General features: G+C 44.5%; 1 protein-coding gene and 1 long non-coding RNA gene across 3 annotated transcripts in view; both read left to right on the top strand.

Annotated features, from left to right (window-relative positions):
- The window catches only part of LOC115163941 (BRD4-interacting chromatin-remodeling complex-associated protein), a 39,527-nt gene extending 19,375 nt beyond the window's left edge, over positions 1-20,152 (top strand). The window contains exons 6-15 of the mRNA XM_029716132.1: positions 1,028-1,171; positions 6,365-6,934; positions 7,041-7,164; positions 7,228-7,340; positions 7,539-7,628; positions 7,744-7,796; positions 7,929-8,233; positions 8,989-9,083; positions 10,362-10,464; positions 18,204-20,152. Coding sequence (XP_029571992.1) covers positions 1,028-1,171; positions 6,365-6,934; positions 7,041-7,164; positions 7,228-7,340; positions 7,539-7,628; positions 7,744-7,796; positions 7,929-8,233; positions 8,989-9,083; positions 10,362-10,464; positions 18,204-20,152 — 3,546 coding nt within the window. The remainder of the gene's footprint in view (positions 1-1,027; positions 1,172-6,364; positions 6,935-7,040; positions 7,165-7,227; positions 7,341-7,538; positions 7,629-7,743; positions 7,797-7,928; positions 8,234-8,988; positions 9,084-10,361; positions 10,465-18,203) is intronic.
- Positions 20,153-20,448: 296 nt separating this feature from the next.
- On the top strand, positions 20,449-21,836 carry LOC115163872 (uncharacterized). Of its 2 annotated transcripts, none has more exons than XR_003869825.1 (2): positions 20,449-20,835; positions 20,934-21,836. It is a non-coding gene; the product is annotated as an uncharacterized LOC115163872 (long non-coding RNA). The 2 variants fall into 2 exon arrangements; XR_003869824.1 differs by having other exon boundaries at positions 20,885-21,836.
- The last annotated feature ends 2,429 nt before the right edge of the window (positions 21,837-24,265 follow it).

The raw sequence follows: 24,265 nt of genomic DNA, 5'->3' as shown, positions 1-24,265 counted from the left end.
CTACCTCTCTACCTCTACGTCTCTACCTCTCTACCTCTACGTCTCTACCTCTCTACCTCTACGTTTCATTCTCTCTGCCTCTACGTCTCTGCCTCTACGTCTCTGCCTCTACGTCTCTGCCTCTACGTCTCTGCCTCTACATCTCTGCCTCTCTACCTCTACGTCTCTGCCTCTCTACCTCTACGTCTCTGCCTCTCTACCTCTACGTCTCTACCTCTCTACCTCTACGTCTCTACTTCTTCTAACTTTACGGCTACCTCTCTACCTCTACGTTTCTTTCTCTCTGCCTCTACGTCTCTGCCTCTACGTCTCTGCCTCTACGTCTCTGCCTCTACGTCTCTGCCTCTACGTCTCTGCCTCTCTACCTCTACGTCTCTGCCTCTCTACCTCTACGTCTCTGCCTCTCTACCTCTACGTCTCTGCCTCTCTACCTCTACGTCTCTGCCTCTCTACCTCTACGTCTCTGCCTCTCTACCTCTACGTCTCTGCCTCTCTACCTCTACGTCTCTACTTCTTCTAACTTTACGTTTCTTTCTCTCTGCCTCTACGTCTCTGCCTCTACGTCTCTGCCTCTACGTCTCTGCCTCTACGTCTCTGCCTCTCTACCTCTACGTCTCTGCCTCTCTACCTCTACGTCGCTTCCTCTCTACGTCGCTTCCTCTCTACGTCTCTTCCTCTCTACGTCTCTTCCTCTCTAGGTCTCTCCTTTCCACCGAGCGTCTCCCCTCCACCTTGCGTCTCCTCTTCACCTCTGCACGCTCCGTCCCACCCTCTGCTCTCTGCCTATCTCTGCCCCCTTCTGCCCCCTGCCTCTCTCTCTCTGCCTCTCTGTTCTCTCTACTTCCTGTCTTTGCTGGCATTGTGTTGTTGATCTGAAGTGAACAGTTAACAATGACCAACTAGATAAGACTGATGCCTTGGTCCCCTGGTCTGAACTGTCCAATCTTTTTTTTTTACTATTTTACTCTCCTTTCCTCTCTCCTTACCTCCTCCCTCCCTCCCTGACTTGGTAATGTGCTCATGTCAGGACCAGCGACAGACAGAGAATGGCCCCGTCCCCACTGTGTCAGTGGGCGTGCCAGCGTCCGTTATCGTCAGCAGCAACAGCAGCTTTGGCCAAGCCTCCTCGGGCCATGACAGCCAATTAGCTGAGACAGCAGTGGTAAACCAGGTAGACAACAAGCCCCTTTATGCTAAGCCCCACCCCCTGTTGCTGCTACTGCCACTCTGCGTTAGGACGTTGTGTTTACCTGCAGGCTTCTCTCGCTCTCGTTCGCCAGCTAGATCTCTCTCTGTGTGTTTCTCATCTGTACCTTCCATCTCAGTTCATCCTGATCATAGACCTGGAGGTTGTCTCCTCTCTAAATCACCATGCCAATCCATCTGTTTCCTCTCTAAATCACCATGCCAATCCACCTGTCTCCTCTCTAAATCACCATGCCAATCCACCTGTCTCCTCTCTAAATCACCATGCCAATCCACCTGTCTCCTCTCTAAATCACCATGCCAATCCACCTGTCTCCTCTCTAAATCACCATGCCAATCCATCTGTTTCCTCTCTAAATCACCATGCCAATCCACCTGTCTCCTCTCTAAATCACCATGCCAATCCACCTGTCTCCTCTCTAAATCACCATGCCAATCCATCTGTCTCCTCTCTAAATCACCATGCCAATCCATCTGTCTCCTCTCTAAATCACCATGCCAATCCATCTGTTTCCTCTCTAAATCACCATGCCAATCCATCTGTTTCCTCTCTAAATCACCATGCCAATCCATCTGTCTCCTCTCTAAATCACCATGCCAATCCATCTGTCTCCTCTCTAAATCACCATGCCAATCCATCTGTCTCCTCTCTAAATCACCATGCCAATCCATCTGTCTCCTCTTTAAATCACCATGCCAATCCATCTGTTTCCTCTTTAAATCACCATGCCAATCCACCTGTCTCCTCTTTAAATCACCATGCCAATCCACCTGTTTCCTCTCTAAATCACCATGCCAATCCATCTGTTTCCTCTCTAAATCGCCACGCCAATCCATATGTTTCCTCTCTAAATCGCCATGCCAATCCACCTGTCTCCTCTCTAAATCACCATGCCAATCCATCTCAGTTCATCTTGTGTGTGTGGGTATTTCCCTGGACTTCACATACGATATGATGATGATGAGTGCCTTTAGAAAATATTCACAACCCTTTATTTCCACATTTTGTTATAATGAAGGTTCCACGTTCATCTGTACAAACAATAGTACGCAAGTATAAACACCATGGGACCACGCAGCCGTCATACTGCTCAGGAAGGAGACGCGTTCTGTCTCCTAGAGATGAACGTACTTTGGTGCGAAAAGTGCAAATCAATCCCAGAACAACAGCAAAGGACCTTGTGAAGATGCTGGAGGAAACGGGTACAAAAGTATCTATATCCACAGTAAAACGAGTCCTATATCGACATAACCTGAAAGGCCGCTCAGCAAGGAAGAAGCCACTGCTCCAAAACCGCCATAAAATAGCCAGACTACGGTTTGCAACTGCACAAGGGGACAAAGATCGTACTTTTTGGAGAAATGTCCTCTGGTCTGATGAAACGCAAATATAACTGTATGGCCATAATGACCACCATTATGTTTGGAGGAAAAAGGAGACTTGCAAGCCCAAGAACACCATCCCAACCGTGAAGAACAAGGTGGCAGCATCATGTTATGGGGGTGCTTTGTTGCAGGAGGGACTGGTGCACTTCACAAAATAGATGGCATCATCAGGAAGGAAAATTGTGGATATATTGAAGCAACATCTCAAGACATCAGTCAGGAAGTTAAAGCTTGGTCGCAAATGGGTCTTCCAAATGGACAATGACCCCAAGCATACTTCCAAAGTTGTGGCAAAATGGCTTAAGGACAACAAAGTCAAGGTATTGGAGTGGCCATCACAAAGCCCTGACTTGAATCCCATAGAAAGTCTGTGTGCAGAACTGAAAAAGTGTGCGAGCAAGGTGGCCTCCAAACCTGACTCAGTTACACCAGCTCTGTCAGGAGGAATGGGCCAAAATTCACCCAACTTATTGTGGGAGGCTACCCAAAACGTTTGACCCAAGTTAAACAATTTAAAGGCAAGGTTACCAAATACTAATTGAGTGTATGTAAACTTCTGACCCACTGGGAATGTGATGAAATAAATAAAAGATGAAATAAATCTTTCTCTCTACTATTATTCTGACATTTCACATATTTCAAATAAAGTGGTGATCCTAACTGACCTGAGACAGGGAATTTTTACTTGGATTAAATGTTAGGAATTGTGAAAAACTGAGTTTAACCTCTCTAGGGCAGGTGGCACCAAATCGTCCCACCTACGTAACAGCCAGTTGAATCCTGTGGCGCGATATTCAAATACCTTAGAAATGCTATTACTTCAATTTCTCAAACATATGACTATTTTACAGCATTTTAAAGACAAGACTCTCGTTAATCTAACCACACTGTCCGATTTCAAAAAGGCTTTACAACGAAAGCAAAACATTAGATTGTCAGCAGAGTACTCAGCCAGAAATAATCAGACACCCATTTTTCAAGCTAGCATATAATGTCACAAAAACCCAGAAGACAGCTAAATGCAGCACTAACCTTTGATGATCTTCATCAGATGACACACCTAGGACATTGTTATACAATACATGCATGTTTTGTTCAATCAAGTTCATATTTATATCAAAAACCAGCTTTTTACATTAGCATGTGACGTTCAGAACTAGCATACCCCCCGCAAACTTCCGGCGAATTTACTAACAATTTACTAAATTACTCACGATAAACGTTCACAAAAAGCATAACAATTATTTTAAGAATTATAGATACAGAACTCCTCTATGCACTCTATGTCCGATTTTAAAATAGCTTTTCGGTGAAAGCACATTTTGCAATATTCTGAGTAGATAGCCCAGCATCACAGGGCTAGCTATTTAGACACCCAGCAAGTTTAGCCTTCACCAAACTCCGATTTACTATTAGAAAAGTTTGATTACCTTTCCTGTTCTTCGTCAGAATGCACTCCCAGGACTTCTACTTCAATAACAAATGTTGGTTTGGTCCCAAATAATCCATAGTTATGTTCCAACAGCGGCGTTTTGTTTGTGCATTCAAGACACTATCCGAATGGTAAATAATGGTCATGCGCACGGCGCATTTCGTGACAAAAGATTTCTAAATATTTCATTACCGTACTTCGAAGCATGTCAACCGCTGTTTAAAATCAATTTTTATGCCATTTTTCTCGTAAAAAAGCGATAATATTCCGACCGGGAATCTGCAATTAGGTAAACAGACGAAAGAAAATACAGGATGGGGTTGACTCGGGCACGCGCCTAAGCCCTTTGTCCTCTGATCGGCCACTTGGCAAAGGCGATAATGTGTTTCAGCCAGAGGCTGCCTCGACATCGTTCAGCTTTTTCCCGGGCTCTGAGAGCCTATGGGAGCCGTAGGAAGTGTCACATTACAGCTAAGATCCTGAGTCTTCAATAAACAGAGGCAAGAACAACAACACCTTGTCAGACAGGCCACTTCCTGCATGAAATCTTCTCAGGTTTCTGCCTGCCATATGAGTTCTGTTATACTCACAGACACCATTTAAACAGTTTTAGAAACTTTAGAGTGTTTTCTATCCAAAGCCAATAATTATATGCATATTCTAGTTACTGGGCAGGAGTAGTAACCAGATTAAATCGGTACGTTTTTTTTATCCGGCCGTGTAAATACTGCCCCCTAGCCCTAACAGGTTAAATGTATTTGGCTAAGGTGTATGTAAAATTCCGATTTCAACTGTTTGTGAAGCTAGCCACAATAAGGATTAGCCACAATAGCCTTCAAAATAAAAGTATGGCATAATTCTGTTTGTATTCATTTGCATCACTGTCAATGACACTTATTTTGAAGGCAAACTGCAAATTCCACTATTGTGCCTAATCCTTATTGTGGCTAGCTTCACAACACAACCCGGTCCAGTTAAGCCTCACTAGCCAGGTGAAGCTAGCTGGCTGCTTGTAACGTTAACGTTGGGCAACAGGGTTAAGTAGCTGGCTAGCTATTTATTTTCATGAGCTGAAGTTCAATTTCAATAGGTGAACAACTAGAGGCTACCTAGTTAATACTTACAAGGATTCCTAAATCATTGCTAAGAATAATGAAAATGACTGCAGTTTTTACTGGTAATTGTTTTCAGGCTGGTTGTATTGGGTCTACCTAGGTACCAAGCTAAAGCTAGCTACCCCAGAAGTTGTGGTCAAACAAATGATGCTTTATTACCAACGCGGTATTGTAAACACATCGTTCGTGGCCGGTGTTTGCTTGTTTGTATAGCTTTGACAGTGCTACTGTATCTTTTTTGACACGCAAAGACCCAAACGGCGTTCCGTAGTATGTATGTCGTGAAGCTAATAGCAGTGACGCTATTACTGTGTAACTCCGGTAGGGCAACATCTGAAAAATAGCGCACTTGGTAGTGTGTACCGGTGCTCGACCAGTCGGCGAAAGCCAACGTCACCCACAATGGAGAACGGTTGATTGTCAAGGGCAATGAATTCCATTATCTTGGCGTTATTGGATTTCGCCTTTTGAGTTGTCTTGCTGAAGTTTTGTTAATCTTTCAAATGACTGTGCGTGTGCAACCTGTAGACGGTTCTTGGTCTCGTGTATCGTGTGAGTCAGTAGCTCTGGTCCAGGGCGTCAGGGTGCTACGCACATACCAGTCGGCCCAGTGGCTCTGGTCCAGGGCGTCAGGGTGCTACGCACATACCAGTCGGCCCAGTGGCTCTGGTCCAGGGCGTCAGGGTGCTACGCACACACCAGTCGGCCCAGTAGCTCTGGTTCAGGGAGTTATGTAAACTACTGTTGCTTGTGCAGCTAGCGAGTACACGCTAGCTAGTACACGCTAGGTAGTTGGTTAGTACACACTAGCTACCCTATTCAAATATTTTATGCATTTTCACCACCCATGCTGTTGGTGACAGTGACGCACCGTCCTCTCTCGTGTCTCAGTGTCTGTGGCGTGACTAGGTAACTGACTAGGTAACTGACTAGGTGACTGCTGGAGCCAGACCCTATTAGAAATTCTAGGCTTCAATAACCCCCCCTCCTGCTGCAGACCTGTACCACTACTACTTTAAATATTACTATTTACTACTACTACTACTACTACTACTACTACTACTACTACTACTATCAATACTACTATTAATACTTTTTGCTTGATGTCCTATAGCTGCCTGGCCTGTTTAAAATGCTGTTCCACATGTTCTAGCATAACTTGTATTATTTGGAACCTGTGTTGGTTTCTGACGTGTTTCCTGTTTGTTTTGACCTCTAACCCCAGATGCCCCAGGCGGGTGGTCAGCAGCAGCAACTGAAGCTCCAGAGCCTGTCCCCCTCCCAGCCCCTGGCATCCCACACTGCCCTCCCTCTGTCGGACAGCCCCCAGCCCTCCCCCCTCCCCATGCATTCCCCCCAGTCCTGGCCCCCTTCTCAACCCCAGACCCCCGCCCGATCCTGCACCCCCTCCTCTCTTCCCCCAATGTTCATTATCCAGAACCAGATCCCAGGCCCCTCCCAGCCTGCCCCACAACAACAACAGATACACCTCCAGCCCCGGCCCCCCTCCCAGCCTGCCCCACAACAACAACAAATACACCTCCAGCCCCGGCCCCCCTCCCAGCCTGCCCCACAACAACAACAGATACACCTCCAGCCCCGGCCCCCCTCCCAGCCTGCCCTCTACCAACCGGACGTCCCCCCTCCCTCTCGCTCCCCCAAACCCCCCCAGAGCCTCCAGTTCACTGCTAGCCAGGTGGGGGACCCCGGAGGTGGGGTGGTGAAGACCCAGGTCTTAACAGCAGACCATCTGCAGCTGGTTGGTGCTCAGCCCTCTCCACAACAGAAACACCAGGTGTGAAGGAACACACTTCTCACTGCTCAGATGTTTTGACTTGCTGCTATCTGAGTGTTTATCAAAGTATTCGAATAATCAATTTGCTCTCTTTATTCACGCTCAGGTCCAACAGAAAATTCTACTACAGGCCAAACGGCAGCAGCAAAGCCAGCCCCAACAACATCGTGGTCAACAACAAGACGTGCCTGCTCCTCAGTCTTCTGTGCTGGTCAAGACTCCTGCCACAGGTCAGAAAGAAACATTACTACTGTGAAATGTGTTCCTGATCTGACTCCCCTCTCTCTTTTTAGCATCCAATGACGTGTTGTCAGGAGCTCACATGACCCAGGGGGGCGTGGCTCCAGCTAGCCTTAACCAGTCAGCACACCAGTCTGGTCAACAGTCAGTACACCAGGCTGTGCAGGTAGGTAACACCTACTGATGCTCAACCCTCATCTCAAACATTTTGACTAACCCTCATCTCAACCATTTTGACTCCTTTAAATTCAAAAAGCTTTATTGGCCATCAAATTGAAATAAATCTGAATTTGTTCTTAACTGACATACCTGGATAAATAAAGGTTCAATAGTATTCTTTTACTATCCCTCTTTCCTCTGCCAGGTGGGAGGGGTGGAGTCCATGTCAGGTCTGGGTCAGATGACCTCTACACAGCAGACTTTCAGCCCTGGTCTGGCCTCTCTACAAACACAGGTCAGGAGACCCGCAACCAATCCTGCTGGCTTCCATTTCTGACTCTATTTAATCACCTGTCTAACCAATCTGGGTGTGTGATGGTCATGGATGCTGTGTCTTGTTCACCTGACAGACTGATGCTGTGACGATGCCTTTCAGTATGGCTAAACCCAGCAAGGAAGCCAGGTATGTATCATTCTCCTGGAACAATGTTTTTATGTTTGTTTGTGCGCGTGAGTGTTGTCCTACCGCTTGTTAAAAGTATGGCAATTCAGTCTTGTGACCCATCTTCCTCGACCCTGTGTGGTGTGTGTGTAGGATGTTGGAGCAGCTGAGGAAGCAGCAGGGCTCAGTCCTCCACCCAGACTACAGCTCTTCCTTCCAGTGCTTTGAAGACACCCTGACCCGCCTGGTGCCTTACCACCTCTACCAGGGCACTGCCACCGCACCACACGACTACCACAGAGGTACACACACCATGACCCGCCTGGTGCCTTGCCACCTCTACCAGGGCACTGCCACCGCACCACACGACTACCACAGAGGTACACACACCATGACCCGCCTGGTGCCTTGCCACCTCTACCAGGGCACTGCCACCCCACCACACGACTACCACAGAGGTACACACACACACACTGCTGTTAACATGTGTATTAGTGATTGGGGGGATTGATACAGTGTTATAAACTGGGTGGTTTAAACCCTGAATGCTGATTGGCTGACAGCCGTGGTATATATTGACCGTATACCACGGGTATGACAACTTATTTTTACTGTGGTAATTACGTTGGTAACCAGTTTATAATAGCAATAAGGCTCCTCGGGGTTTGTGGTACATTGCCAATATACCACGGCTACGGGCCGCGTTGCGTCGTGCCCAAGAACAGCCATTAGCCGTGGTATATTGGCCGTATACCACACCCCCTCGGGCCTTATTGCTTAATTATATCGCAATATTATTTTGGGCAATATTATATTGATACTTTGACTCCAAGTATCGATTTGTAAAAAAAAAGGTAGGTAGCGTTAGCTAGCACTAGTTTTCTGTACCTGCGCCAAAACTCCTGTTAACTACAATGACCATAATCCATTTCGCGCTCCGCTTAAACTTGTTCGGTCTGTACGGAGCAGACGCGCGGACTAACAGAAGAGAATCGCAATACATGTAGAATCGTGAGAATCGCAATACATGTCGAATCGGCACCTAAGAATCGTGATACCATCGTATCGCGATGTCCCTGGCATTTCCCAGCCCTAATATGTATGGTCGGGCGTGACCACATGACCTGACCAGAAACTCCAAGCCCTAATTATGTACCATTGGTTCCCACTGTCTGATCTCCACCTTCCCTGTTCCATATTCTCTCTCCCCCAGTGGATGATGAGTTTGAGAGGGTTTCCAGCCAGCTCCTGAAGAGAACGCAGGCTATGCTGGATAAATACAGACACCTGCTTTTTGAGGAATCAACGGTAAGTTATTATATTACCTTATTATCAATGGTAAGTTATTTAAGTTCTGTCTCCTGCTACAGCCCTCCCTCACTAGGGTTCCTTCTCCAGGTGATTTACCTGTTCTGTCTCCTGTTACAACCCTCCCTCACTAGGGTTCCTTCTCCAGGTGGTTTACCTGTTCTGTCTCCCGCTACAGCCCTCCCTCACTAGGGTTCCTTCTCCAGGTGGTTTACCTGTTCTGTCTCCCGCTACAGCCCTCCCTCACTAGGGTTCCTTCTCCAGGTGATTTACCTGTTCTGTCTCCCGCTACAGCCCTCCCTCACTAGGGTTCCTTCTCCAGGTGATTTACCTGTTCTGTCTCCCGCTACAGCCCTCCCTCACTAGGGTTCCTTCTCCAGGTGATTTACCTGTTCTGTCTCCCGCTACAGCCCTCCCTCACTAGGGTTCCTTCTCCAGGTGATTTACCTGTTCTGTCTCCCGCTACAGCCCTCCCTCACTAGGGTTCCTTCTCCAGGTGATTTACCTGTTCTGTCTCCCGCTACAGCCCTCCCTCACTAGGGTTCCTTCTCCAGGTGGTTTACCTGTTCTGTCTCCCGCTACAGCCCTCCCTCACTAGGGTTCCTTCTCCAGGTGATTTACCTGTTCTGTCTCCCGCTACAGCCCTCCCTCACTAGGGTTCCTTCTCCAGGTGATTTACCTGTTCTGTCTCCCGCTACAGCCCTCCCTCACTAGGGTTCCTTCTCCAGGTGATTTACCTGTTCTGTCTCCCGCTACAGCCCTCCCTCACTAGGGTTCCTTCTCCAGGTGGTTTACCTGTTCGGTCTCCCGCTACAGCCCTCCCTCACTAGGGTTCCTTCTCCAGGTGATTTACCTGTTCTGTCTCCCGCTACAGCCCTCCCTCACTAGGGTTCCTTCTCCAGGTGGTTTACCTGTTCTGTCTCCCGCTACAGCCCTCCCTCACTAGGGTTCCTTCTCCAGGTGGTTTACCTGTTCGGTCTCCCGCTACAGCCCTCCCTCACTAGGGTTCCTTCTCCAGGTGGTTTACCTGTTCTGTCTCCCGCTACAGCCCTCCCTCACTAGGGTTCCTTCTCCAGGTGGTTTACCTGTTCTGTCTCCCGCTACAGCCCTCCCTCACTAGGGTTCCTTCTCCAGGTGATTTACCTGTTCTGTCTGTTCAGTGTCTACTCTTTCTCCCTCACTAGGATTGTCTTGTGTTATGGTTGGTTGATTGATTGATTGATTGATTGATTGATTGATCGATTGATTAGCTGGCTGTGTTGCTGCTGGGTTTCACAGCGCCTTGGCCCGTCAGCTGAGATGGTCATGATGGACAGGATGTTTATTCAGGAAGAGAAGATCTCTCTGGGACAGGACCGCATCCTCGCCAGAGACAGACCTGGTAACAAATCTATATTTAATATACATTCCTATATCTAATATACATGCCTATACATACCTATATCTAATATACATGCCTATATCTAATATACATATCTTTTTTATATATATATATATATATATATATATATATATATATTTTATGTATATATATATTTTATGTATATATTTTTTGTGTGTGTATATATAGTATATATATATATATTTTTTATATATTATATATATATATATTTTATATTTTTATATATATATTTTATGTATATATTTTTTATGTGTGTATATGTGTGTGTGTGTATATATGTGTATATATATATGTATATATATATGTATGTGTATATGTATATATATATATGTATATATATATATATATATATATATATATACTGCTCAAAAAAATAAAGGGAACACTTAAACAACATATCCTAGATCTGAATGAAAGAAATAATCTTATTAAATACTTTTTTCTTTACATATTTGAATGTGCTGACAACAAAATCACACAAAAATAATCAATGGAAATCCAATTTATCAACCCATGGCGGTCTGGATTTGGAGTCACACTCAAAATTAAAGTGGAAAACCACTCTACAGGCTGATCCAACTTTGATGTAATGTCCTTAAAACAAGTCAAAATGAGGCTCAGTAGTGTGTGTGGCCTCCACGTGCCTGTATGACCTCCCTACAACGCCTGGGCATGCTCCTGATGAGGTGGCGGATGGTCTCCAAATCCAGACCTCCATGGGTTGATAAATTGGATTTCCATTGATTATTTTTGTGTGATTTTGTTGTCAGCACATTCAACTATGTTTGAGTTTATTTTATTTTTACAGGGACAGTGCACATTAATCAACGTTTCAGTAAAAGTGCCGGTTTTAGCCAGCCGGCTAATTTTCAACCGCAGTCCCTGGGCAGGTTATTAAAAACAATTACAATATAGACAATCATAGAACAGTGAGCACACGCAGAGTAACATAGGACAAGCAAGACATAGCATACAGACAGAGCAACATAGGACAAGCAAGATGTAGCATACAGACAGAGCAACATAGAACAAAAAGCAACAAGACAAAATCCATAAAAACAAAGTGTTTCCACACCTCACAAGCTACAGACAACATGGAAAGCGGCAATACACAGCTAGGGATTATGTTCACAAATCTGATTGACCTTTAGCCATGTCTTCATGCATTTTGTGAAAGTGTGATATGTGGTGCAGTTATGTGTGTCTGATGGCAGTGTATTCCAGACATGGGACGCTCTCACAGAGAAAGCGGATTTACTAAAGGTGCTTTTCCTTAAGGGAACTATACAGTCACCTCTCATGGCAGACCTTGTGGATCTGCTGCCATATGTTTGGATTTTCTGTTTAACAAAAGTACTGAGTGGAGGGGGAGCCAGGCCATTTAGGATCTTGAATACAAGACATGCGTCGGTGTATTGCACCAGATTTTCCCAACTCAGGAGCTCATGCTTTCTGAGGATGTAACAGTGATGATGGCTATTGGGCTTCCTATGGAGCACTTTGAGAGCCTGTTTGTAGACAGACTGAATAGGTTTTAATGTTGTATAGCAAGCTTGGGTCCAACTAGTCAAGCAGTATGTTAAGTGGGGGAGTATCATCGATTTGAAGTAGTCTTGCTACCTCTGTGGTCAAACAATTTCATATAAATCGGAAATTAGCTAGGTTGAATTTGGTTATTTGAATTACCTTTTTCACATGCTTTTTAAAAGAGAGGTTGGAATCAAGTATGATTCCAAGGTACTTAAAATCAGATACCACCTGGAGCTTCTCCCCTGACACATAGACATCTGGCTCAGTAGCATCTGTTGCCCTCTTTGTGAAGAACATGCAAACAGTTTTTTTCACATTGAGATGCAAACACGAGTCACTGAGCCACTTTGTAACCTGGACCATTACAGTAGTGAGTTCTTGTGCAGCTTGTTGTTTGCTCTTTGCATGCACATACATCACTGTATCATCTGCATACATTGTAAAGGAAAACGTATTTAATATAGATATCTAACATGTAAAGGAAAAAGTATTTAATAAGATTATTTCTTTCATTCAGATCTAGGATGTGTTGTTTAAGTGTTCCCTTATATATATTATTAGATATAGGTATGTATATCTAATATACATGCCTATATCTAATATATATATACATTCCATTATAGATATTGATATATATATGTAGATATATAGATATATATAGATATATATAGATATATATCTATATATATATATATATATATATATATATATATATATATATATATATATATATATATATATATATATACATACCTATATCTAATATACATGCCTATATCTAATATATATATACATTCCTATATAGATATACATTCCTATATAGATATACATTCCTATATAGATATACATTCCTATATAGATATACATTCCTATATAGATATACATTCCTATATAGATATACATTCCTATATAGATATTGATATATATATATATATGTAGATATATAGATAGATAGATAGATATATAGATATATATATATATATATATATATATATATATATATATATATATACATACCTATATCTAATAATATATATATCTAATATACATGTCTATGCGTACCTTTATCTAATATACATACCTATATCTAATAAACATGCCTATATCTAATATATATATCTAATATATATATATATATATATATATATATATATATATATATATATATATATATATATATATATATATATATATATATATGTAGATGTGTATAGATATTTATATATATTTAGAGATATATAGATATACATACCTATATCTAATATATATATATCTATCTAATATACATGCCTATGCATACCTTTATCTAATATACATGCCTATATCTAATATACATGCATATATATATTTACATTTTTGTCATTTAGCAGACGCTCTTATCCAGAGCGAATTACAGTAGTGAATGCATACATTTCATTTCACACATTTTTTTATTTTTTTTGAATATATATATTTTTTTGTACTGGCCCCCGTGGGAATTGAACCCACAACCCTGGCGTTGCACACACCGTGCTGGCGTTGCAAACACCATGCTCTACCAACTGAGCCACAGGGAAGATATAATATATATATCTAATATACATGCCTATATCTAATATACATACCTATGCATACCTTTATCTAATATACATACCTTTATCTAATATACGTACCTATATCTAATATGCGTACATATATCCAATACCTAAATCTAATAAACATGCCTATGCCTATACATACCTAAATCTAATATACATGCCTGTGCCTATACATACATATATCTAATACACATACCTATATCTAATATGCATGCCAAAATCTAATATGCATGCCTATATCTAATATGCATGCTTATATCTAATATGCATGCCAAAATCTAATATGCATGCCTATATGTAATATGCATGCCTATACATACCTATATCTAATATGCATACATATATCTAATATACATGCCTATGACTATAAATACATATATCTAATATACATACCCATACCTATATCTAATATGCGTGCCTATGACTATACATACCTGTATCTAAGCATACCTATAATCGGAAGTTTACATACACTTAGGTTGGAGTCATTAAAACTAGTTTTTGAACCACTCCACACATTTCTTGTTAACAAACTATAGTTTTGGCAAGTCGGTTAGGACATCTACTTTGTGCATGACACAAGTAATTTTTCCAACAATTGTTTACACAGTCAACTTAGTGTATGTAAACTTCTGAATGTGATGAAATAAATATAAGCTGGAATAAATAATTCTCTCTACTATTATTCTGACATTTCACAATCTTCAAATAGTGGTGATCCTATCTGACCTCAGACAGGGAATTTTTACTAGGATTAAATGTCAGGAATAGTAAAACTGAGTTTAAATGTGTTTGCCTAAGGTGTATGTAAACTTCCGACTTCAACTGTACATACCTAAATCTAATATACATATCTATATCTAATATACATACAGTGGGGGGAAAAAGTATTTGATCCCCTGCTGATTTTGTACGTTTGCCCACTTACAAAGAAATTATCAGTCTATAATTTTAATAGTAGGTTTATTTGAACAGTGAGAGACAGAATAACAAACCCTATCCACAACAAAAATATCCAGAAAAACGCATGTCAAAAATGTTATAAATTGATTTGCATTTTAATGAGGGAAATAAGTATTTGACCCCTCTGCAAAACATGACTTAGTACTTGGTGGCAAAACCCTTGTTGGCAATCACAGAGGTCAGACGTTTCTTGTAGTTGGCCACCAGGTTTGCACACATCTCAGGAGGGATTTTGTCCCACTCCTCTTTGCAATCTCTCCAAGTCATTAAGGTTTTGTGGCTGACGTTTGGCAACTCGAACCTTCAGCTCCCTCCACAGATTTTCTATGGGATTAAAGTCTGGAGACTGGCTAGGCCACTCCAGGACCTTAATGTGCTTCTTATTGAGCCACTCCTTTGTTGTCTTGGCCGTGGGTTTTGGGTCATTGTCATGCTGGAATACCCATCAACGACCCATATTCATCGCCCTGGCAGAGGGAAGGAGGTTCTCACCCAAGATTTGACGGTACATGGCCCCGTCCATCGTCCCTTTGATGCGGTGAAGTTGTCCTGTCCCCTTAGCAGAAAAACACCCCCAAAGCATAATGTTTCCACCTCCATGTTTGACGGTGGAGATGGTGTTCTTGGGGTCATAGGCAGCATTCCTCCTCCTCCAAACACGGCGAGTTGAGTTGATGTCAAAGAGCTCCATTTTGGTCTCATCTGACTACATCACTTTCACCAGTTGTCCTCTGAGTCATTCAGATGTTCATTGGCAAACTTCAGACGGGCATGTATATGTATTCTTGAGCAGGGGGACCTTCGGGGCGCTGCAGGATTTCAGTCCTTCACAGCGTAGTGTGTTACCAATTGTTTTCTTGGTGACTATGGTCCCAGCTGCCTTGAGATCATTGACAAGATCCTCCCGTGTAGTTCTGGGCTGATTCCTCACCATTCTCATGATCATTGCAACTCCACGAGGTGAGATCTTGCATGGAGCCCAATGCCGAGGGAGATTGACAGTTCTTTTGTGTTTCTTCCATTTGAGAATAATTGCACCAAATGTTGTCACCTTCTCAACAAGCTGCTTGGCGATGGTCTTGTAGCCCATTCCAGCCTTGTGTAGGTCTACAATCTTGTCCCTGACATCCTTGGAGAGCTCTTTGGTCTTGGCAATGGTGGAGAGTTTGGAATCTGATTGATTGATTGCTTCTGTGGACAGGTGTCTTTTTTTTACAGGTAACAAGCTGCGGTTAGGAGCACTCCCTTTAAGAGTGTGCTCCTAATCTCAGCTCGTTACCTGTATAAAAGACACCTGGGAGCCAGAAATCTTTCTGATTGAGAGGGGGTCAAATACTTATTTTCCTCATTAAAATGCAAATCAATTTATAACATTTCTGACATGCGTTTTTCTGGATATTTTTGTTGTTATTCTGTCTCTCACTGTTCAAATAAACCTACCATTACAATTATAGACTGATCCTTTCTTTGTCAGTGGGCAAACGTACAAAATCAGCAGGGGATCAAATACTTTTTTCCCCCCACTGTATATCTAATATACATATGTATATCTAATATAAACTCAGCAAAAAAAGAAACGTCCCTTTTTCAGGACCCTGTCTTTCAAAGATAATTTCTAAAAATCTAAACTTCACAGGTCTTCATTGTAAAGGATTTAAACACTGTTTCCCATGTTTGTTCAATGAACAATAAACAATTAATGAACATGCACCTGTGGAACGGTTGTTAAGACACTAACATCTTACAGACGGTAGGCAATTAAGGTCACAGTTATGAAAACTTAGGACACTAAAGAGGCCTTTCTACGGACTCTGGAAAAACACCAAAAGAAAGATGCCCAGGGTCCCTGCTCATCTGCGTGAACGTGCCTTAGGCATGCTGCAAGGAGGCATGAGTACTGCAGATGTGGCCAGGGCAATAAATTGCAATGTCCGTACTGTGAGACGCCTAAGACAGTGCTACAGGGAGACAGGACGGACAGCTGATCGTCCTCGCAGTGGCAGATCACGTGTAACAACACCTGCACAGGATCGGTACGTCTGAACATCACACCTGCGGGACAGGTACAGGATGGCAACGACAACTGCCCGAGTTACACCAGGAACGCACAATCCCTCCATCAGTGCTCAGACTGTCCACAATAGGCTGAGAGAGACTGGACTGAGGACTTGTAGGCCTGTTGTAAGGCAGGTCCTCACCAGACATCACCGGCAACAACGTTGCCTATGGGAACAAACCCACCGTCGCTGGACCAGACAGCACTGGCAAAAAGTGCTCTTCACTGACAAGTCGCGGTTTTGTCTCACCAGGGGTGATTGTCGGATTTGCTTTTATCGTCAAAGGATTGAGCGTTACACTGAGGCCTGTACTCTGGACGGGATTGATTTGGTGGTGGAGGTCCGTCATGGTCTCGGGGCGGTGTGTCACAGCATCATCCTGACATGACCCTCCAGCATGACAATGCCACCAGCCATACTGCTCGTTCTGTGCGTGATTTTCTGCCAGACAGGAATGTCAGTGTTCTGCAAGTGGCCAGCGAGGAGCCCGGATCTCAATCCCATTGAGCACGTCTGGGACCTGTTGAATCGGTGGGTGAGGGCTAGGGCCATTCCCCCCAGAAATATCCTGGAACTTGCAGGTGCCTTAGTTGAAGAGTGGGGTAACATCTCACAGCAAGACCGATGCACTGCAGTACTTAATGCAGCTGGTGGCCACACCAGATACTGACTGTTACTTTTGATTTTGACCCCCCTTTGTTCAGGGACACATTTGTACATTTCTGTTTGTACATGTCTGTCAAACTTGTTCAGTTTTTCTCAGTTGTTGAATCTTATGTTCATAGACATATTTACACATGTTAAGTTGCTGAAAATAAATTCAGTTGACAGTGAGAGGATGTTTCCTTTTTAGCTGAATTTATATTAGATATAGATATGTATATTAGATATGTATATTAGATAAAGATATTTATTTTTATATATATATATATATATATATATTAGATATATATTATATGTGTGTGTCTATAAACATATACACAGTTGAAGTCGGAAGTTTACACCTTAGCCAAATACATTTAAAAACAGTTTTTCACAATTCCTGACATTTAATCCTAGTAAAAATTCCCTGTTTTAGGTCAGTTAGGATCACCACTTTATTTAAAGAATGTGAAATGTCAGAATAATAGTAGAGAGAATGATTTATTTCAGCTTTTATTTCTTTCATCACATTCCCAGAGGGTCTGAAGTTTAGATACCTATACAAGAGTGTGCCAAGCTGTCATCAAGGCAAAGGGTGGCTGTTGAAGAATCTACAATATAACATTTATTTACATTTGTTTAACACTTTTTTTGGTAACTACATGATTCCATCCATATGTGGTATTTCATAGTTTTGATGTCTTTATTATTATTATTATTATTATTATTATTATTCAATGTAGAAAATAGTACAAATCTAGAAAAACCCTGGAATGAGTAGGTGTCCAAACTTTTGACTGGTCAAACTGGCCCTCCTGTGTACAGCTGAGAAGCACAAAGCCAGATTAGTTTTTGACAGAACTGTGGAATATGTGGAACAGCTTTACCTTTGGTCTGGTCTGTCAACTCTGATTTATCTGATAACTTCCATATCTCTCTCTCTCTCCAGAGGAGTATGTGGCCAACTCAAGGATGATGGAGGTTGAGAGTGGAGCTGCCAACATGGCCCAGACCAAGCCTCAGCTCCAGCCCCACCCTAAGCCTCAGCCCCATCCTGAGCCTCAGCTCCAGCCTCAGCTCCAGTCCCAGCCCCATCCTGAGCCTCAGCTCCAGCCTCAGCTCCAGTCCCAGCCCCATCCTCAGCCCCTATTCCAGCCCCATCCTCAGCCCCTATCCCAGCCCCATCCTCAGCCCCATTCTCAGCCCCTACCCCATCCTCAGCCCCTGTCCCAGCCCCGTCCTCAGCCCCATCCTGAGCCCCAGCCCCATCCTCAGCCCCTGTCCCAGCCCCGTCCTCAGCCGCAGCCCCAGTGGTTTGAGCCCAGCACCGTAAGGAGTGGCGTTGCCCCTGCTCCAGCCCCAACACCGATACCGGCCCACTTCCCCTCCACCAAGCTGGTGATAAAGCAGGGAGGAGCGGGGGCATCTGTCTCCTGGTCTAGCTCCCCAGCTCCTGTGGCCAGGTCGGGGTCAGGGGTTAGACAGACAGCCGACACCCAGAGTCACAGCTCCTCCTTCAGCCGCGCTCCTCCACCTCCCTCCCGTCACTCACCCCACCACCCTTTCTCCTCCTCTCGTCCAGCTGAGGATGATGATCCTCTCCCCCGGAGGACCAGTAAACCCCCCATGAAGACGTACGCCGCCCGCCCACGCATCGGCTTGAAGCTCAAGATCAAGCAGGAGGCGGGGTTTAGTAAGGTGGTGCATAACACCGCCCTCGACCCGGTCCACACACCATCCACACCCCACCCTACCACCCGGCCCCAACCGGCGCCGGCACACCCAACGACCCGGCCCCAACCGGCGCCGGCACACCCAACGACCCGGCCCCAACCGGCGCCGGCACTCCCTAAAGCCCAAACAGCAGCACTAGCCACGCCGCCTTCTATAACTGTCATTAGGACTCCTCCCCCTAGCTGTAACACAGCCTCCTCAGCAACAGTCTCCATAGCAACCACACAGGCGACCCCCAGCCCACAGAGAGTCCCAGCGCCCGCAACCTCCTCCACGGCTCAGATGAACGGAGTGTTAGAACATCACAATGTGGGTGGAGTCAAGCGTAACCCCGCCTCCACGGCCACTTCCCCTCAGACCACCTGCCGCCTGCCTCTACGGAAGACTTACCGGGAGAACATCAGCCCCCGCGTCCGACCGGGCGTACCGGGAGGAGGAGGAGACAGTGTCCCATACCCCCGTCCCTCCCCCTCGCCCCCCAATTCCCCCCCCCCACCCTCCTCACCCTCTCCCTCGGAGGGGACAGTGATCGCCAGCATCAAGCTGGAGAAGAGAGGAGGCAGCCCCAGGGAGGGGGGCTCCCACACAGAGCTCAGCCGGGAGGCCCTGAGGCAGGGCATCACAAACACCCAGCAGTATCTCTCAGACAGAGAGAAGGAGGAGAGGGGGAGAGAAGGGGATCATTGGGACAGAGGGGCGGACATGGGGAGGTATAAGAGGGTGAGCAGTAAAAACCACCAGTGGTCAGGTGGGGGTGATACGTTCAGAATGGACCAGCATGCCCCTGGGCCCCCTTCCTCGCCGCCAGACACTTCTTGTTACAGAGACTCATCACTTCCTGCTAAGCGCTGTAAGTCAGACTCTCCTGTCATGGACAACGCCTCCTTCTCCTCCGGCTCCCCGCCACACGATGAGTCTCTTAACGAGCACCTGCAGTGTGCCATCGACACCATCCTCAACCTGCAGGGCCAGGCCCAGGGGCCCACGCCGCGCAGGGCCAAAGGGGGCTCTGGCAGGCCACACCACCACAGCCAGCGACCCGCAGCCCCCCAGCCCTCCTCACACGCATACAGACCCTCAGTCTCCTCTTCATCTTCATCCTCTCTGGCCCATCACTCTCAGGTTGGAGGCAGAGGACTGGTGCCACAGACTCACAGCAGATAACACACACAACAGTTGGGACTTTAGAGAGGGATAACACTCTCACTGTGCTCAGGCCTTGTTTGTCCATCTGAATGTTGTTTACTTTACAACATGACCCAATGCTCACAGTCACTGGATGGATGGAGGGATGGATGGATGGAGGGATGGATGGATGGATGGAGGGATGGGTGGATGGATGGATGGATGGATGGATGGATGGATGGGTGGAGAGAGGGATGGAGGGATGGAGGGAGGGAGGGGTGGATGGATGGATGGATGGAGAGATGGGTGGGTGGATGGATGGATGGAGAGATGGATGGAGAGGTGGGTGGGTGGGTGGATGGATGGTGACTTTCTCTGTAAAAAGGCTTTACTCTGTGGCAGTACCCTCTGCTCTCTCAACTACGCTCAATCATCAATTTGATTCATTTGTCTCCAGTTTTTTTGTATTATTGAAGGTTTTCCTTTTTAATTCCAGCTGTATTCCATTCCTTAGTCATCATGTTGTAGCTGCTGCCCACCTGTCTGTATAACCAATAAGACCTGGGTCATGTTCAGTAGGTATAAAACAGGAGAAAACTACAGGAATTTGTCCAATAATAAGAGATTTGTTTTTCTGTGACTAAATGTTTTGCTACGGTTTGCTCTACTGAATATAATCAAGGCATCACTACATAGAACTCCCTAAAGCCTCTCTTCAGTAGGTAAACCACACATGGAGAGAGGCTTGTTTTAGCGATCTCTCTTCAGTAGGTAAACCACACATGGAGAGAGGCTTGTTTTAGCGACCTCTCTTCAGTAGGTAAACCACACATGGAGAGAGGCTTGTTTTAGCGATCTCTCTTCAGTAGGTAAACCACACATGGAGAGAGGCTTGTTTTAGCGAACTCTCTTCAGTAGGTAACCCACACATGGAGAGAGGCTTGTTTTAGCGATCTCTCTTCAGTAGGTAACCCACACATGGAGAGAGGCTTGTTTTAGCGACCTCTCTTCAGTAGGTAAACCAGTCATGGAGAGAGGCTTGTTTTAGCGATCTCTCTTCAGTAGGTAAACCACACATGGAGAGAGGCTTGTTTTAGCGATCTCTCTTCAGTAGGTAAACCACACATGGAGAGAGGCTTGTTTTAGCGATATCATCATTACAGATCCACGTCTCTTTTTCCATATTCTGACGTCTATCATCACCACAAATATACTTTCTGGTTCCAGCTGTTCAATTCTTCTTAGCTAGATGGTTAGGTTGTGTTTCTTTCAAATACATGTTGTAGTATGGTTAAATGTTGAGGTGGTTGACTGTTGAGTCTGCCGCTCTCTTTAAGAACCCTTTTACTGTAATGACGATGAGCTGTCAATGAAACATGTAATTATGGAGTCACCTTTACATGTTAAAACATGTCCTCTGGTTTTCCTGACCATGGCTGATGTTCAGTAGGCTAGGATGCATTTCAGTTAACATGGCCACATTTATCAAATCTCTTATTCTCTCCTTCGCCCCTCTGTCACTGTTCATCCCCCCCATCCCTATCTTCAAAGCCTGTTGGACAATTCAAACCCAAACGCAGCAAGAGCAACAGCGACATGGACAAACGAACAATAATGTACAAAAAAAGAGAATTTGAAGTATAGTATTAGATTAATTTTGTATTGTATTTATTGTGTATAATGACACTTTTAAAAAATAAATAAAACTGTAAATTAAATCATTTATGAAAGAGTTGGTGCTTATAATCCTTTTAGGTGGGTCTAATCCTGGCTGCTGATTGGTTAAAACCGTGTTCCAGCCGGTATCTATATGGCTATGACATTGAAATGCCTGTTTACTGTTCCATTTCCCTCACCATGTTCAGTCTACGGCGTCATTTCCCTCACCATGTGCAGTCTACGGTGTCATTTCCCTCACCATGTGCAGTCTACGGTGTCATTTCCCTCACCATGTTCAGTCTACGGCGTCATTTCCCTCACCATGTTCAGTCTACGGCGCCATTTCCCTCACCATGTTCAGTCTACGGCGCCATTTCCCTCACCATGTTCAGTCTACGGCGCCATTTCCCTCACCATGTGCAGTCTACGGCGCCATTTCCCTCACCATGTTCAGTCTACGGCGTCATTTCCCTCACCATGTGCAGTCTACGGCGTCATTTCCCTCACCATGTGCAGTCTACGGCGTCATTTCCCTCACCATGTTCAGTCTACGGCGCCATTTCCCTCACCATGTTCAGTCTTCGGCGTCATTTCCCTCACCATGTGCAGTCTACGGCGTCATTTCCCTCACAATATGAAGGCCAAGGGGTGCATAACAATCTCAACAGCGCAGAGGATCATGTTGAGGAGCTGACTGAGTTCAGAGAGAGGTGTGTGTGTGTGCCCAGAAAGTGGAATTGAGAGCAAGAAATGAAGTGTGGAGCACGCATCTCTCTGCTCATGGTGCACTTGATATAGGATCTCTGTCTGCTCACAAATCTCCAATGACATCAAAGAAGGTACAGTATTTAGAAACTCTGACATGGTACTCAAATATGATTGGCAGCCTTATTGACCAATCATAGCACTGCTTTTTGTTACAATGCCATTGATTTGCTAGCTAAATGGAAGGTGGGACTCGTACATCATGATGTTTAGGTCCCCAGGTAGCTAACCAGAAGAAGTCATGTGAATTTGTTTTTGGGGGATATTTTACTTATCCATACAGTAGATGGCGGCAGTAACCAATTTATGGGTGTAGTCTGCCAATAAACCTTAAAGAAGAAGGTAGCTAACCAACAGAACAATGAGACATATTTCATTGGATGAACAGTATAAATGTGAAGCATCCGGTTGGCGTTTCCACTTACTACCAAATATGGTGCTGAGAGGAAGCCCAGTGGCTGGCAGTGGGAGAAGATGGAACGAGATGGATTTTGGACGATATTCTGCTAATTTCATCATCGATTTGAAAAAATTCTCAATACAGTTTTCTGTTCCCAAAACGACAATATGTTACGAACAGAATGGACTAACTTTGCCAAAAATTGCGTTGTTTAGAAGACGGGCAATGGCGAATTGAGTCATTGCACATGCTCACTTCACAGATTAGGCATTCCCCAATGGAAATATGCAAATGATGCTAGAACGCGCCAATAGGATTCCGCTAGCTCGTGCATGTTCTGCTCACTTTGGCTCATTTGTTCCCATGTGAAACAACAGGCTGTGGTCTATCCTGGTATATTTATGGTAAGTATTATGCTCACCAATAGATGGCAGTATTGACAATACGGGATTTGCTTTCCGCTAACCGTAGCCATTTAAATGTCTGCCATATAACCATGCTCGGAAAAGCCTCAGGTAGCTTACGCCAGGTGTGTTCCGGTAATGTTATTCTAAGTTACAATGAAATACTAAAACGTGCTTAGGTGTCCGGTGACATCAATCTAAGATGCCGTCTATAGTCTCCTCAGAAAGCATTTCAGCTGCAGTCAATACTTTTATTTTTATTTATTTAACCTTTTATTTAACTAGGCATGTCAGTTAAGAACAAATTCTTATTTACAATGACGGCCTACCACAAGGCAAAAGGCCTCCTGCGGGGACGGGGGCTGGGATTAAAACAAAAAAAATAAATACAATATAAATATAGGACAAAATACACATCACAACAAGAGAGACAACACTACATAGAGACCTAAGACGACAACATAGCAAGGCAGCAACACATGACAACACAGCATGGTAGCAGCACAAAACATGGTACAAACATTATTGGGCACAGACAACAGCACAAAGGTCAAGAAGGTAGAGACAACAATACATCACACAAAGCAGCCACAACTGTCAGTAAGAGTGTCCATGATTGAGTCTTTGAATGACGAGATTGAGATCAAACTGTCCAGTTTGAGTGTTTGTTTCAGCTCGTTCCAGTCGCTAGCTGCAGCGAACTGAAAAGAGGAGCGACCCAGGGATGTGTGTGCTTTGGGGACCTTTAACAGAATGTGACTGGCAGAACGGGTGTTGTATGTGGAGGATGAGGGCTGCAGTAGATATCTCAGATGGGGGGAGTGAACGGGTGTTGTATGTGGAGGATGAGGGCTGCAGTAGATATCTCAGATGGGGGGAGTGAGGCATAAGAGGGTTTTATAAATAAGCATTAACCAGTAGGTC

Source organism: Salmo trutta, chromosome 26 (assembly GCF_901001165.1).
Source record: "Salmo trutta chromosome 26, fSalTru1.1, whole genome shotgun sequence".
Lineage (NCBI taxonomy): Eukaryota > Metazoa > Chordata > Actinopteri > Salmoniformes > Salmonidae > Salmo > Salmo trutta.
Note: the sequence above shows the minus strand (reverse complement) of the source record. Positions and strands in the feature narration are given on the sequence as shown.